This window comes from Caloenas nicobarica, chromosome 1 (genome assembly GCF_036013445.1).
Source record: "Caloenas nicobarica isolate bCalNic1 chromosome 1, bCalNic1.hap1, whole genome shotgun sequence".
In the NCBI taxonomy this organism is placed as follows: domain Eukaryota; kingdom Metazoa; phylum Chordata; class Aves; order Columbiformes; family Columbidae; genus Caloenas; species Caloenas nicobarica.
This window is the reverse complement of record NC_088245.1, coordinates 116,570,521-116,587,250: the sequence shown is the minus strand read 5'-3', so window position 1 is coordinate 116,587,250 and position 16,730 is coordinate 116,570,521. Positions and strand designations below refer to the sequence as shown.

The 16,730-nt window shown below is 55.6% G+C and overlaps 1 protein-coding gene across 7 annotated transcripts in view; it reads left to right on the top strand.

Annotated features, from left to right (window-relative positions):
• The window catches only part of BCOR (BCL6 corepressor), an 82,175-nt gene that overhangs the window by 31,607 nt on the left and 33,838 nt on the right, over positions 1–16,730 (top strand). For all 7 annotated transcript variants that reach the window (XM_065640588.1, XM_065640597.1, XM_065640586.1 and 4 more), the window contains exons 2-4: positions 11,148–11,277; positions 12,770–12,848; positions 13,754–16,582. In XM_065640588.1, coding sequence (XP_065496660.1) covers positions 11,192–11,277; positions 12,770–12,848; positions 13,754–16,582 — 2,994 coding nt within the window. In that variant the 5' untranslated portion in view covers positions 11,148–11,191. The remainder of the gene's footprint in view (positions 1–11,147; positions 11,278–12,769; positions 12,849–13,753; positions 16,583–16,730) is intronic.

The following is a 16,730-nucleotide window of genomic DNA, read 5'->3' as shown; positions in this document are numbered from 1 at the left end:
TGGAACAATACTTGCAAGCAGGAAGTCATCTCCCAGGGTAAATGTTTTAATGGAAGTGTAACCTGGCATTGCACAAAAACCCAACCCAGGGCGGCTGCTGCCAGCTGGGGAGGATGCAGGGTTCGGGGAGATGCGTGGGAGGCGGTGCCGTGCCGTGCTGTGCCAGGGGCGCCCACGGCGGAGCCGTGCGTGTGGAGCCGGGGGCGGCTGCGGTGCGGCCTGCCCTGAGCAGGCGGCTGAAGGTTGTCTTATTTTAGCTACAGAAATATCTCTCTAGATCCGTTACTGTGAGATCTCGTTTGCAATAAACTGTATTGGCTCTCCTCTTTATACAAATTGCTGGTATGAAAGAAAACCCAGCCTATATGCACGGAGGCAGGCATGAGCTAGTGAGATCAGGTTTCCTACTGAGCTCCCGGAGGAGAAGTCAGCATTTGATTGAAGCTACACTTGGTTCTTGGTTCCCAAGGGACAGCAGCCCTGAAACACGAGAGCCCTCCCTCCTTTTTTTCCCCCCTTCGCTCTCTTCTTCCTCTAAAAGCCTTTGTGCTGAAAGAGCCTCAGTAGGCACGAATCGCCAGTCTCTCGCAAGAGTGTGTTGCAGCCTTTGCTGACATTGTTTTGTTAGCAGTGGTTTTTACCAGGCCAGCAGATTTCTAGCTACGTATAGGCAATGAATAGTCGATGATCCTGACCTGTGAGTACGTACTGGCATCATTTGTCGGTGAATCCGATTCGGAAGTCGATTGGAAGGTATCACATTGGTGCAAAGCACCTTACCTGCCTGTGGAGCACTGCCCTTTGGCAGGAGTCAGGCCAAGACGGAGATGTGCTTCCAATAAAATGAGCTATTTTCCGTTGCTGGTGCTGGCTCCCAAACTGCATATAAGCACCTAGAAAGTGCACTTCCAGCTCCTGTGTCCTCTTCAAGAGTTCGTGTGGTACACAAATTTCGTAAAGTTGCTGTGTTGTGGTTTTCCCTTAAAGATGCACAATTTGGGTAGTGCTGGGAGTCAAACTGAGCAAGGAAAGCTTTCCTCGAGTTGATTTATTTCTCCCTCGCTTCTGTTCAGTATATTTCACCTCTCCTATAACTTCGATACCAACAGAAAAATGCTTAAGGGCAGGGAAGGAGGTACGGGGGATTGACACTCAAATTCCAGCTGTGCCCAACAAAAGGCCCGCTGAGAGCGCGCAGCACACTCCTTTGTTGCCAGGTGGTTGTATCGCAAGCAAAGTTGGACTCGTGTTTTAGGTTATTGAGGTGTGTTGTGTGTGTTTTTTTTTTTCTTCCATACGAGGGAAAGGGCTGAAAGCGGAAACTCGTCTCTGCCGGCCGGCTGCGCAGCGAGGCCGGCGCTGCCGCGGGCTGCGAGCGGCGGGGTCATCGCCCGGGGGCAAGGCCGGCGGGGGCGGCCGGCCGCGGCGGAGGGCCCCCCCGGCGGGAGGTTTGCTGCGGTAACAGGTCGGGCGCTGCTGCCGCCAGCCCGGTGCGAGGCGGCAGGGCAGGGGCGGGGAGCCCGGTCTTCCCGGGGACGCGCCGCGGGGGCGAGCTCGCCGTGTGTCGCGGGGCTCTGCGCAGTTGCAGGCGCGGCTTTCCCCGCTGCTGCGGGGTTCCCCCTCGCCCTTTCCAAAAGTCAAACCGAGAGCGGAGCTCAGCTTCGGATAAGGGATTTCGTCGGGCGGGAGTGCGGGCTGCAAACCTCTCTCCGCTGTGGAGGAGAGCCCCTCAGGGCTCGGGACCCCGCTGGCATCGGGTTAGCGGAGCAACCCATCCCCCGGCCGGCAGAATTCCCCCGGAGCAGCGAGGCACCGCCTGACCAACCGCCGGGAACAAGCACGTTTCTGGCCCCGGGGCGGGGGAGGCGGGTAGAGGGTGTTCCTTGTTTCGAGTAAACCAGCTGCAGTAGTTGATGGTAAAGCAATGAAGGCAAGACACAATGCTGCTGTTGTTGGTTTGATCTCGAACTGGGGATTGTTGGTCTGGATTTAACTCTGTGGCGAGGGGGGGAAGGCGAAGGCTGTTTACAGCCAGTGCAAATAATGTGACAGCTGTTGAAGCGCGAAGAGTCCGCGCCTCGCCGGCACTCGCACACAAAAGCTCTCGCTGCGGCCGGAGCAGCCCAGGGGCCGCCCCGCCGCTCCCGGAGGCACCGCCCGCCGCTGCGGGGCCCGGCGGGCATCCCGGGTGGCGGCGGGGCGGCGAGCCCTGCTCCCCTGCCGTGGCGGCGTCGCATGAGCAAACGCGGCTAGGCGGGGAGAAGCCACCCCCCCCGTCTCTCTCCTCCTCCGTTTGATTTATAAGCGCAGGGAAGGGAGGCTGCGGGAGGAGCGGTCGGCTCCGCGCCCGACCCCGACCGGCTTCAGCGCTGGGAAATCCCTCACGGCGGCAGATTTGCGCCGGCCCCCGGTGACTTTGCCGGAGCGGCAGGCAAGGCGTTCCGGCAGCCCCTCGGGAGGAGAGGGCAGCCCTGCTCCGAGGCGGTTCTGGCCTCGGGCAGGGCACGGCGCCGTGGCTGGCTGTGCGGGTTTGCTTCCCGAGCACGTGTTGGTGGTGGAGGAGTTGTTGTTGTCTCTTGAGATGGCAGCGTGCAGCCCCTGGTAACCTGGATGTACAGACACCCTTAGAACAGGTCCTCACTGAAAAACTCCTCCTGCGTAAATAGCCAAAGTGGCTATTTCTCATCAAAGCCTCTGCATCTAAGCCCCTCGGTTTGCATTTTGAGTGTGGGATATAAAATGCTGCCTGTTCTTGACGTTTGCTCCGGTACCCGAAGTACCAGCCCTTTCAGAAGAGCCTCTGGAAAGTCGAGGGAACTTGGAGAACTGGGTTCCGGCCTATATTTGTACCTGACATAGTTTTGCTACCTACAAGAATCGCTATGTTTTATATAGTAAGTGACCTCCACGTACTATTTATTGTCTTTTTGACAAGGTGGCTCTGGGGTGGAAGGCAGGTAGAAGGGGGAGATGCCTATTTTCGCCCCTACCCTCCCTTTTTGCAGTTTTGCTCAGTGGGTTGCCTTATGTATTTCTCTCCAGTCAATCTATTATTTTTTTTCTTTCTCTTTCGGCTTTGACTGTCCCCTTGGTCCTTTATGGATTACGCTGTGCTATTAGTGGCAAAAGTGCGCCAGTATTCAACAATTTTAGCATCAATTCCTATAAAACGGTGTTTTATGTGACATGTGTCATTTTTCTGCAAGAATACTGCTTGTGAAACTAGTTTCGCCTTGGAGCAAAGGCGGAAAGATAAACAAGCCTGCATAGCCAAAACACTGGCAATCTCTGCCTCCTTCCAAATCTTTTAAAGTCACGGAGTAAAATTTTCAGGATTATGCTGCTGCCTCTGAGGAGAGAATGTCGCTGGCGTAAAAAAAAAAAAAAAAAGAAAAAGAAAAAAGCTAATGCAAATTAGAGAAAAATAATTTTCTTTCAGCGATATGCAATGTATTAGTCACTTGTTATCATGCTTAGAGGCAGACCTCATTTGCGCGTCTGCCAACTCGTTCACATCTGCTCAGAGCTGTTCAGGGCATTTTAACCTTGGCGGTGTCGTGTCGTAGTCCCACGGATCAAGAACGAGTAATTAAAGCTCTAAGCAGCAAAAAAATTCATAGCCGCCCATCTGCACGGCAGTTGATTCGCTGCTTTGTTTCGGTGCGGAGCGCCGGGATGGGAAGGCAGGGCCGACGGCGGCCTCAGCGCTGTCCTCCTCTCCGGCTGGGAATCACCGCCACCGGCAACTTTATTCTCCCCCTCCTTTTTTTTTTTTTCCTAAATTTTCTACGGAAAAGCCGAGCCTTGGTGTGTTTTTTTCTTTTTTTTTTTTTCTTTCCCCACTGTTTTCCGGACGGTGAGACGGGTGGTGCGCGCTGCTGGGTGTGCCCGGCCTGGACGTGCGTTTCTTCCAAAGGTCTGGAGAAGGTGATGTGACGCTGGGACACAGAGTTACGGAGACGTTTTCCGAGACGGTTGTAATGCCGCTTTCGGAACCGAGGGCTCGCCAGTGTTTTCCAGAACTGCTCAGGAAAGCCTTTACCATCCGAGAGAAACGTTAGCGCTGTAAACGCAACATAAACTTTGGGGCGAGGCTAATTTTTATGCATTGTTTAACAGAAACCGAGCTGTTTATTTGTTGTTGGGGGGGGGGAAGGGAGGAAAAAGCCCCAACTTCCCAAGCACTTTTTCTTAGATGCGGCCGCCGAAGGTCTCCGTGCACGGGGGGCTGGAGCCGGCCCCGCCGCGGCTGTGCAGACAAAGCCCTGCGGGGAGCGAGAGGTTTGCAGGCCGGCCGCGCTAGGGAAAACGATAGACGGAGGCACCTATGTTTAATATTTAGGTGTTGTGCGCTGGCCATTTGCTGCATGAGGCGCTGAGCCGCCGTCTCCCGGCGGGGATGCCGCGGGGGGGGGGTGAGTTGGGGGGAGCGGACGGAGCCGCTCCCCATCCATCAGCCCCTCGAAGCTGTTGCTCCGTAAATGAGGGAACCACAGGCCCTGTCAGCCGCAATTATGCAAAATGAAGTCGTCCGTGATCAATATCTCCCAACGTCCCCGACGGATGCGTGGGGGGGCCGCCCCCGCCCGGCGTGCCGCGGCGGCTCCGCGCCGTGGAGCGGTGCGCCGGGGTGGCCGGAGGGAAACCAAGGGCGTACGTCCCATTAATCACCCCTCTCCCTCGGGGGTGCGGCGGGGGCTGAGGGAAGGAAACGGGGGCCGTGCTTCGGTATTTCTGCAAGGATAACGTTGCGGAAGTGAGCGCAGCCTTTCGCCCAGCTCTCTCTCGCAGGAGAGCTGGGACTTTCGTATTTAATGTGTGTCTGGGTCGTCCCCCCCCAACCACTTAAATTTCTGGGGATATCGGGGGGCGGGGGGGACGGCGGGGCTCGGAGGAGCTCGGTGAATGGCGAGCCCGTGGCGCTGGGCTCGCCCAGCCTCCCGCGGCCGAACAATGGGGGACGGGGGGGGGTGGGGAAGGGGCTGGCTTGGTGGTATTTTTCTTTTTTTTTCTTTTCCTTCCCTCTCTCTTTTCTTTATATCCCCCTGCTGAAAAGCAAAAGCCACACGGAATAAAGGCAACAATGAAGGGCTCCCGGGATGCCGATTGCGCGGCGGGTTAACGGGGTGGGGGCGCGCAGGCCTGGGCTTTGCTTTCCCTTCCCCACGCCGGGAATGCGGCCTTAAATTACCTGAAATGCACATTTCTGCCCGGCCCGCGGTGCGTGGGGGTGTGTGTGTGTGTCCCTCTCCCGCTGCTGCCGCTGCTCCTCCTTCCCAGCCCGGGCTCGGCTGCTGCGTGTTGTCTCTGGCAGCAGCAGCGGAAACCTCGCTCCCGTGCGTGCGTGTGTGTGTGCGCGAGTGTCTGTGTGTGGGTGTGTGTGCCTCTAAAATGGCGCGGACGGCCTGGGTAGGGAGATGCCGCGGCGGGTGGGCGAGGGAGGGAGGCCGGGCTCTCGCCGGGGGGCCCCGTCTGCGCGGGGGCCCGGGGATATCTGCGGCAGAGCCGGTTTGCCTCTCCCTCTGCCACCTCCTCCTCTGGCAGCCTTGCTCACGGCACGGCCGGAGCGGCGGCAGGCTGAGCTGCCGGGCTGCCCGCCGCGGCGTGCGGGGGAGGAAACCCCTGCCCGCCCCCCCGCAGAGAGCAGCCTGCCCGCCTGCCGCCGCGGCTTGTGCTGGGGAACGGAGGCATCGCCCGCGCCCGGGCGGGCGCCGGTAGCGGCGGTGCGGGGCTGCCGGTGCGGCGGAGGGGATCGGTGTTTCCCGCGAATCCCCGGGAAATCCTTCATGCAACGATGCCTCAAAGTTGGGTACCAGTCTCCTCGCCTCCCCCAGGTGTGTGTGGGGGAGCCTTTACAGTCTCCCTATCGCACGTCTTCGATGCCTTTCAACCGGGGGGCGCGGGGTGGGAATGGGAGCGAAGGCTCTCGCTCTGCGAATGTCCCGTAACCTTCAGGTGTGGGCATTGCCGGGGCAGCCTTGGCCTCGCGGGCTGCCCCACGGAGGCGTGTCTCTGGGGGTCTGGGTCTTCCCCCGGGGCTCCGCGGCAGGCGGTGCCGTTTGGGCTCCGGGGGAAGGCGGCCAGGGTTATTTGAAGGATCGCCAGCCATTTTAACTTTCCCTTATAGGCCTCCTCCCCCGCCCCCTTCCCCAGTTTCTAGGCTTATCATTAATTGAAAACTTTTTTTTTTTTCTTCTCTTTTTGGCTGCCGCCGGCGCTGAGAGCGATGCAGGAATTCGCCTCGCAGCATATGGGAAAGGGGGAAAGCGCCGCTGCCGCTACGGCGCAGCGACTGTCTGTGCGGGGTCCAAGGCGTGACAGACGGCGCGGGGGGGCGGGGGGGAGGGCGCGGGGGCCGAGGCCGCCTCTCCCTCGGGCTGCCTGTGCCGGAGGGGGCCGCCCCCGCCGGAGCCCCGCTGCGGGCGGAGGAGGAGGAGGAGGGGGGGCGTTTCTCCGCCGGGCCGGAGCCAGGCACAGCGCGGCGGCCAGCCCGGAGCGGCCGTGCCCGGCGGCGGGGAGGATGCCCCGAAGGCGCTGGTGCTGGCTCGGCGTCCCCGGTTGTCCTCGGACGGCTCCGCCGCGCCGTGTTTACACGACAGAAAGTCCCGGTCGCCGTCCGACACGTGACGGTGCAGGAGCCGCGGGCGGGGGGGGACGGGACACGGAGGACGACGGGGACGGGCAGGCGGCTGCGGCAGGAGCCTTAAAATAGACGCCGACCCCTTTGCGCTGCCTGCACGCTGCTTAAACCGAAATGCATTACTGTCGTGCATGACTCAATATGTATTTTAAATCGGTTTAGCGATCTCGCTGGCGCATTGTGCTTAGCTTTATGGTTAAATGAAATGCCACACGTCCCGGGTAAAGGTCAAACTTCTTCTCTAATCCGCGGATCCGTGCGGCGGCTACTTAGTCTGGAGCTTCCTCCTCTGGTTTACAAAACGTGTCACTAGCGGTGATGCCGTTTGGAGAGTGCAAAAAATAACCCACCGTGGTGGTTTTTTTTCTTTAAATTGTAACCAACCCTGTTCTTTAAACACTTGCCTAATATTAGATCGCTGGTCTCTGCCAGAGCTTTATAGGGCGCACTGTAAACCGTGCAGCAATACAGTGTCTTTAAAGTCTCCTTTCTACCCGTGGCACAGGTCGTTGTTTTTATAACTCGTAAATATGTAAGTCGGAGGTACAAGATAAACGAGGTACCTAAACACATTCATAAGCAGCTGACCGTATTTAAGCTTATAAATACCGTACAAACACTGCCCTTTAAATCAAGCTCCAGATGAACGGGTAGAGGGCTAATCGAAGGAGATCGCTACGAGTCCCCGATTGCTTTTCAGTCCTCTCGCAGGGATTTTTACAAATCTAGAAATGATCCTTTCAGTGGCCTGGAACCGGGCGCCGACGGAGGTGGGGGGCGATCAGAGCCGGGTAATTTATTGCATCGCTTTTAATTTCCGAAAGGCCGGGTTGTTTGCCGAAGCGCCTGCCGCTCCGTCGCTGCCACCGGCGCTCGCAGACTTTTTTCTTTTTTTTTTTTTTTCACCCCGTGCAGCCCTCCCCGCCGGCTGGCGTTGCGCTGTTGCTGGCTCTGTGGCTTGTGCAGTGGAAACTGGCGGGCTGCCAGGCGGAGCTCGGAGGTGGAAAAGAGTAAAGGCGCCAAAAGGGAACTCGTGCGCCGTTGCAATTCTCCTCCCGCCCCGCTTCCTGGCTCGCTGCAGCCGCCGGCCCCGCCGGGCTTCCGCCACTCCACCCTCCCCCCGCCGCCGTGACTTTCACCTCGCACACTCGGTGCCGGGCACCCCAGGGCCGGGGGGCGAGAGGAGGCTGCCCCGGCCTGGGCGGCTCTGCCCTCCCCTTGTCTTTCCCCGTAGGCACGGAGAAGCGGCCGCTTCCTCCGCCCCCCCCCCCCCCCCCGCCTTCCCGCGGGCTTCGGGTTTTTCTCGTTTCCACGCCAGGAGCGTGTTAACAAAACTTTGCTGCTGCTGGCGTCAATGGCTGCCAAAAGTCTGTTGACGTTGCGAGGGAGACCCAAACGTTTCCCTTTTTAATCAGCTGCCCAAAACAGCGCGGTGCGTGTCTCTGCCTGCCTCTGCGGCGCGGGGCGCGGGCAGCGCGGGGCAGTGAGTGTTCCCGGCGCGGCTCGCCGGGGCCCCGCTCGGCACCACGCCGGGAGGCAGGTTAGTGCTTGCAGGGGCTTTTTCACAACTGGTTTCACACGGCGGCATCGCTGCGGAACCGCGTGTGCGTTGCGCGTCTCGCTCTCCCCCTCCCTCCCTCCTCCGTGCATCACCGTCTATATTTAGCTGCAAATGGCTTTATCGGCCAGACACCTCCCGGAGGAAATGCCGTGCGCTCTCCGGCGGCCGGGCCCCGCTCCGCGCCACGCCGCGCAGCGCAGCGGGGGCGGCCGGGGAAGGGCAGGGGGGCTGCGGCGCCCCGAGGCGTGCTGACAGCGGCGGGGGGGTGCGTGGTGGCCCGGCGGTTAACGGGGAGGGAGGGGGAGACGTGTCCTCGGTTTCCTCTGTGCGCTGGGGCGCTCAGCCCGTCGTCGGGGTTGCATAACGGAGCTGGCTGTGCCCGCCCCCGCGGAAGCTGGGCATAAATAGGAGCGGTGCTCTCTCCCCCCGCGTCCCCGGTCCTCCCTCCGCACTGTTCCCGCAGCGCTGAGGGCTTGCGGAGCTGCCGGCGTTTGCCCGAGCCGCTGGCGTCCCCTGAGAGCCGCTGGCCCCGACGGGCGGCTGCCTGCGGGGAGAGAGAGGAGGGGAGGAAGGGGCGTGCGAAGAGTTAAAAGTCTTGCTGCTTGTTGCAATGAAATTATGGCTGGCAGTGGCGCCGCTGCTCGTTCAGCAGACCTCCACTTTTAAACAGTTCACAAGAAGTTCATCAGGGCGGCGATTATAACTGCACACACACGCACCTCCGGGGCAGTGAGCACCCAAGGGCAGCTTTTGGGGCAGGGGATGACAGTTGGCAGCTGTTGGGGGTATGGGCTCTGACCCGCCTGGGTGGGCCCTGAGGCATCCCACCACCTCCCCACATCCTGCACCCTGGCAGGCTTTGCCCTGCTCTGGCGGCGATGGTGGGACGTGGGGCCTCCAGATTACCCGCTGCGGCTGGGCAAACTCTTGGCGTCCCGTGCAACTTCAGCGTTTTGCTATCTGCACATGTCAGGGTATTGACGGGCTCTAATTTGGGCACTGCGCCTTATCTTAATGATACACTTCCACAGAGGAAACCAGGCGGGTGCAGGCAGCCCCTCGGAGGAACGAGGAGCGGGTGGCCTTGTGTGCCCCCGAAGGAAAGCGGGGAGCGGGGCCATGCGCTGCCAAGGCCCGTCTCCTCCAAGCCAGCATCCGTCCCTCACGGATGAGGTAGCGCACGGGGCGGCTACTAACCTTATGTAAAACCCTAAATCACTCTCTCCATGCTGCTGCTGCCTCTATTGAAAACATTACGAGCGGCACATCTGGAAAACAGTAAATCTGTCCAGAAACCGTCTTTCCAGCGAAATAACTCCTTTTGAATGATAGCGTGGTATCTATTCTCTGTGGATTGTTGTTTCCTCGCAGCGATTTTTTGCGGACTTCATTAGGGAAAGCTAACCGTTCTGGAGAGAGGAGAGTCAACACGCCGTTTCATTAATATACATTTGTTCCAGACGTGGAGTTTTCCACAAAAGGCCTCTTTGAGGGGAGAAAAAAGTGTTGGGGAACAAGGGTTTCCTGCCGTTTCAGTGCTTAAACCTCTCTGAACGTGTGTGAAGTATTGTGTTGAAGGCCCGATCTGGGCTTCTTCCCCATTAAATGCCAAAGTGATCATTTGCATATTTTGTAGCCTGACAAAGGAAATGAGTTTGCTGGGGAAGCATGGATGCTTTGGGAGACGTTAGGCATTAAACTCCCAGTGGTCAATCGCCCGTTACTGGCTTGTGTGTGTGTGTAAAAGGAGTATCATGCCCCCTGCTTAAAGGCTTCTATTTTTGTGAGAGAGGAAGAGCTGAGGGATATCCTGTGCATTAAAGGCTCCCCCTACTTATTAACCCAGCATTTAGCAGCAGGATGCAGGCTGAAGCTCAGTCAAAAGAAACGACTCAACCTCCAAAGAGCAATTAAAATCTTGCACTGGAATAAATCATGCGCCGCGATAATCCTGTTAATAAAACGCAGCTTGTCCTGACGCTTCGCTCATGCAGCAAACTAGAATTTAATGCGAGCGGAGGTGGCGTTAGGCAAGGTAGAGGGGAGGAAAAGCCTTTCCCCATCCACCACTGGATGCAAAAATGTGGTTACCTTTCACCTGCCACTCTGGCTGCACACAGTGCCGATCCTCTTGGACTGCTAATACTTCTCCAGCGAGCCCGCTAATGATTTCTTTCCCTGGAGTGAACAGGCATCATTGAATTACTGAAAGCGCTCGCAGCAGCAGCAGCAGCAGCAGCCCTGATGCAGAAGCCACCAGGGCTCGGTGCTTAATCAAATCACGGGGTGGGGAGCTCGCCAACCCACTTACTATTTTTAACCCCTTTCTCCAAGTTAGTCATGTGCAGATGCAAAAGGGGAGTTTTTTATTTAGATCGCTTCTGTAGCAGCGTCTCTTCAGTTTTAAGTCCTCGCGTGAAAGCTTTATCAGCAATCAGCGTAGCTAATACACACAGTATGTGGCTGTTCTTGCTCCTGTTCCTGCTCCTGTGCGTTCCTAATACAGGGCTTTTGTGAGCACCCGTGGGTAGTTTAGCATGTTCCCCCAACCCACGGGGTCTCGGGGTCTCCCTCGTTGGTTCAGCGTACATGAGATGAAGGTTTGGGGATTGGTGTATACTTGGCTGGCCGAGTCATTTCTTGTTCAAATGAAATGCAGCGGAGAAACTTTTATTTGTCGATAGCCTGGAATGATTCTTAATTTTCTGGATGTGTGCTGGGGAAAAGATCCATCTCCTCTGACCTATAAATGCCCTCAATTTGCTCCTTTATTGCAGGGTATCTCCCTTAGCGGTTAACGTAGGCAGCTCACTCCCCGCACCAATCCTGCATTCATTATTAATTACCCGGAGGGAGGCTGGCTGCTCCGCCGTGATGTTTGCACTTCCTCCTAGACAAATCTGCTCAACTTTTTTTTTTCTTTTCTTTTTTCTTTTTTTTTAATAGAATATAAAACCGTGAAGAAAAGTGTCGATTTTTAAGAAGACGTCATGCTTTCTGCAACTCCCCTGTATGGCAACGTTCATAGCTGGATGAGCAATGAAAGGGTCCGCATGTGTGGAATTAATGAAGACAGGTAAATATTTAAGCTTCTGGCAAGTTAAACCACACTGTAATTCTGCAACGTGAGGTCTCGGAGTTCGCTCGCTTCCCTAATGCCAGAGTAGGTAGCTGCTGCCTTGCATCGAGATCAGCCTGGCTTGCAGGGGGGTGGGGGGGAGAAACAAGACGTGCCTGAGAGCGGTAGAGCAGCCGCTGATTTACTATTTAACAGGCAACCTGGGTCAGTGAAGTGGGGACGCCCTTTAAAGAGATTACTCCCCAAAGCAGCCTTTAAATGCGCTTTTACAATTAATTTATTATTCGTATTTGTGAAGGGGAATTAAACCAAATAGTGCACGCGTTCTTGCAGTGATTCTGTACGGTGGAGGAGCTCCTGCCTGCAACTTGGCATTCCCTGCCTTCGGACCAATGGATTGTCCTATGAAATAGGAACAGCGGCCTTTCTGTCTCCACAAGTCAATTTCTCTTCCTCTGGACATTTTTTACTGTTGAATGTAATTAATTCAATGATTAAAATTGCAGTCTTTAATAATTTTCAATGGAGTGATGCAGGCACTGGCCATTGTCCTCTTCCCTTAAACTGCAGCTTTTTAAAATGCGAAATGACACTGAACAGAAGCTGCAGGTATGCCTGTGGTTCTCTGTGCCAATTTTGAGTGGTTTTAGTGTTTTTCTGTCTTCTCTGAGCCTGTGTTCTCACTGTGGTGTGAAAAGCCTCCGAGAAGCTGGGGAAAGTTTTTGGTCTTGCAGGGAAAACCTATTTGCAAGCATAAACTGGAGGAAAATTGCCAACCGTCTCTGCCTTTGTACCCTCTCTCTCTGCTTTCCTTTCAGTTATTTAGGTATAATATTTTTACATGCTACTTGCAGAAAGGTGTATCTTTGAAAAATGAATAAACAAATACATTAAAATAGCATTTCTGCTTGAAGGTGATGATGTGCCTTTAAGCACTTTGATTGAAAGGGGTTCTTTTGGATAATGCTGAAACTTTCCTTCTGCTGCGCGTCAGCGATTTTTATCCCTGGGATTTGAAATTTGGCACTAAGGTATATTCTTTATCAGTGCTTTCTGTGATAACAAGTCCCAGTGCTGCAACACTGGTATGGCACAGATGTGCAGATCCCTCTTTAGCATGGAACAGCTGACGTTCGTATGATATTAGCGTGTGTTCTAATTTTCTCTTCAGCAGCATGTATGGATGGTACATGAACAGAGTATGTTTAAAATGGGATATTCTCTCCTTGGAAAAAGAAAAGGGCAAGGCTTTGACAAAAATGACTTGTGTTGGAAGAGGCTGTTCTGAGGTGTGCTTGGTGGGTTCTTGCTGTCAAAACCTGTTTTCAAATGGTCCTTGCTTTCTAAGGTAGGGGCTGTGCATTAGTACACAGAATGATAAATATGATATATGGGTCTTCTCTAGGGGAGTCAAAATGTGGAGGTGATATAATCTTGTACTGATCTGAGATGTGCAGGATGTTTTCAGTAAGCTTTTGTTTCTTAATAGGAAAATTCCCGTTAACGATGGCGATGCACCGAAAAGCAGACTGGAGCTGAGGGAAGAAAATCACCTGAATCACAGTGTGGTAAGAAGTTTACAGCTTCATGCTGCAGCTGAATCTGTGTCTGTCCTTCCCACCCCCAGGTGTTATTACATGATCCATTTGGAGAAATTATTAAAATAACTTTCTCTTGCACCTCTAGTCAGGCTTGGGCATGTACCAGTTGTTTCTGTGAAACAGTGAAATGGGACTTTGTTTATTTATCTCATTAATCTCTTGACGCTGACTTCCTGGAGTTTTGTTGTTGTGTGACATCGTATTTTTACTTTTGCTCTGTTATGAATAATGTTGTGCAGCACCCTCGCATGTCTAACGTTAAAGAATAGTTCATGTAAGTGTTAAGTACATCAACACTGCGGCAAAGTTGGTGGTTTTTTCCTTCTGTGAGCATACGTGGGGAGCAGCGAGTGGGGAAGAAATTTGGCAGTGGACTTTCCTTCATGCTGCATCCTCAGATGCCTGAGCCTGTGAATCGTGTGTTGGTGATGAGCCCTGGAGCAGAGCTGTGGTGGAGAGAGAGGTCCTGGAGGAGGAGGAGAGGCTCTCTATCCTCCCTGCTCTCCATGCACCGGCCCACATCCTCTTGCTCTGGTGGGCCTGGGGCTGAGGAGCTGGTTGCCAGATGGGAGCGATGCCACTTGGTGTCGTCTCCAGGCCACTTTTGGCTGCTTGAACTATGGGTCCTCATGCCTTTGTTTCTAACCGATGGATTTTGGGTCTGGAGAGATTTGTATTAATGTGAGTGGTGATACATATTCCTCCGTAGGTTCCCATTCTAACATTCTCCAGTGTGATCAGCCTCTCTGTTTTCCCAACAAACAAGGTGTTTGCATTGGCGTTATTTTTTTTCTAAATGCTGACATGTCTGTAGTTTGAGCGGTAGTCGTTGTAGCGAAATGTGAAAGTAACATACTTCTTGTTCTGTAAAGGTGGATGCGACTACAGCACATCGCATTGACAGTCTCGCAGCTCTGAGTATGGACAGGTCTGGACTCATGCGAGAAGGACTCAGAGTCCCCAGTAGCATTGTCTATTCCAGCTTGTGCGGACTCGGCTCAGAAAAATCACGGGATGCTACGGGTTCAATAGCTGGGCTCGGATTTACTCCTGAAAGAAATCCAGAGATGCAGTTTAAGTCTAATCCCCCTGAAGTGGTAGAAAACGCGTCTGTTTCTGGAAAAGCCCCCAACGGCTTCAGCGCTATATACAAAACGCCACCTGGAATACAAAAAACCTCTGTTCCGACGGGAGAGACGCTGGGTTTGGACCGAGCTGCGGGTGACAAGCAGAGTCCTCTTGCTGTCAATGGTGCTAGTTACCTAAGGCTCCCCTGGGTAAACCCCTATATGGAGGGTGCGACGCCCACCATATATCCTTTCCTTGACTCACCAAATAAGTATTCATTGAACATGTACAAGGCATTGCTACCTCAGCAGTCCACCTACAGCTTACCGCAGCACCTGGCTTACTCGCCTGTATGTACAAACGGTGAACGTTTTTTATACCTGCCTCCCTCCCACTACGTTGCCCCGCACATCCCTTCGTCGCTGGCATCGCCCATGAGGCTCTCGACTGCTTCGGCTTCACCAGCGATCCCGCCTTTGGTGCACTGTCCGGATAAGAGCTTGCCGTGGAAGATGGGGGTCAGCCCTGGCACCCCTGTCGACGCGCACGCTTACCCCCACATCCAGAGCAGCAAGCAGCCCCGGGTCCCCGCTGCCAAGCCGGCCCCCGCCAACATGCCGGCGGACCCCGCGCTCCTGCTGCCGCACTCGCCCCGGCCGTCCCCCCGCCTCCCCCTGCCCGCCCAGGTAGGGGACACCTATGCCGATTTCCACAAACACTTCCCCAGGATCACCACCTCTCCCTCCTCTGCTGTTACCCTCCCAAAGCCCTACGTGAACGTTGGCGGCGAATTCCCACCCTCCCGTCTCCCCAACGGGAAGCTTCCCAAAGGCAGTGATGCTGGGGAGGCACCCCAACCAGCTGCCCCCCACACGCGGAAAGCTGGCCACGACCGGAAAGATGGCAGGTCTCCCCCGCTCCTGGAAAAGCAGACCCCGACCAAAGATGTCACCGACAAACCGCTGGACTTGTCGGCAAAAGTCGTCGATACAGAAACTGCCAGCAAGTCGGACCACAGCAAGAAAATGACGCCGACGGTGCTGGTGCACGGCAGGGCGGGAGGGGGGACGCACTTGTCCGGCAGCGACATCGTTCAGAAGGAAACCATTTCTCCCGGGAACGGGTGCCCCATCTACAGGCCTGAAATTATCAGCACGGCGCCCTCCTCCTGGATCGTTCCTGGTCCCAGCCCCGGCGAGGAGAGCGGGAAGAGCGTCCAGCTGAAAAACAAGGCTCTGGACTGGGTGATCCCGCAGCAACGGAGCTCCTCCTGCCCCAGGATGGGCGGCACGGAGGCGGTTGTCGGCAGCGTTTCCGGGACGGTGTCGGCAGGAGGGCGACCGGCATCGGCGTCACCGGCTCCCAACGCCAACGTGGATTGCGCCAAGACAGCCAGGAGCTCCGCGGAGAGCACCGCCTCGGTCATACAGCACGTCGGGCAGCCCGTCGCCACCCCTGCGAAACACAGCAATAAGGTGGCCAAATCCTGCGGCCAGGAAGCCAACTTCAAGGCGAGCGAGACCGCCCTGGCGTCCAGCCCCATCTTCTTGCCACCCAACGAGGCGTTTCGCTCCCCGCCTCTGCCCTACCCCAGGAGTTACCTCCCGTACCCGGTGCCGGAGGGGATAGCCATCAGCCCTCTCTCTCTCCACGGGAAAGGACACGTGTATCCTCACCCCGTCTTGCTGCCCAACGGCAGCCTCTATCCCGGTCACCTGGCTCCCAAACCCGGCCTCCCCTACAGCCTGCCGGCGGGGCGGGGGGAGTTCCTGACCTACCAGGATGCGCTGGGGATGGGGATGGTGCACCCCATGCTCCTTCAGCATTCGGCTTTGGAGATCAATAAGGAGGAGAAGGCAGAAAGGAGGTCGCGGTCTCACGAGAGGGTCCGCTACGAGGACCCGGCTCTGCGAGGCAGGTTTCCGGAGCTCCTGGAAAGCAGCGGGAAGATGCATTTTGAAGTACCCGGGGACAAGAGTGTGAAATTGCACCAGAGCTCCGGCCATGGTAAAAACTTGGCCAAAAGTGACAAACACCTCTTCCCAGATCTTCTGCGAGACGAGCAAGAGGCTAAAAGTGAAGCAAACATAACGAAAGCCGGCTTTGCTATGGAAAGCAGTAATCAGGCTAATGACCCTACAAAGCACAAGATAGAGCAGGCGTCGCAGCACAGAGATTTTATTGTAATGAGAGAGGAGTTTGGAAGAAATAATGATCTTCATGAAACCTATAATTTCAAGCAAGCCCAGAGTTCATCGGTGTTTGGCTTAAGGAAAGAAGATTTATCTGTCAGCCAGCCTAAAGAGAGAGTGGCGGTCCAACCTTCGCCTGCTTTCTTGGAAAGCGCTCATGAGAGTGATGCTCCGGCTCTGGCTTTTGGCAAGGTGCAGGAGGACGCGAAGCCATTCTGCATGGGGACCGCGCCGCCGAGCATCGACGCCAACCAGACCTATACCAAAGACGGAGCTGAGGATGCGGAATCTGCGGATGGCAAAGTATTGAAACCCAAGCCGTCTAAGTTGGCCAAGAGGATTGCAAACTCTGCCGGTTACGTAGGTGACCGGTTCAAGTGTGTGACAACCGAACTGTACGCAGACTCCAGCCAGCTCAGCCGGGAGCAGCGGGCGTTGCAGGTGAGTCCGCGCGGTCCAACGACCGCCGCGCTTTTTGTTGTTATTTCTCTGTTGAAAGTCGCAGTCAAGTTTAAAAAGTTGAGAGAAGCAGCGCAGGTGGGGAGATCAGAAATTTTTTTGTTACGGTGTACTCACTAGAAGTGGTTTT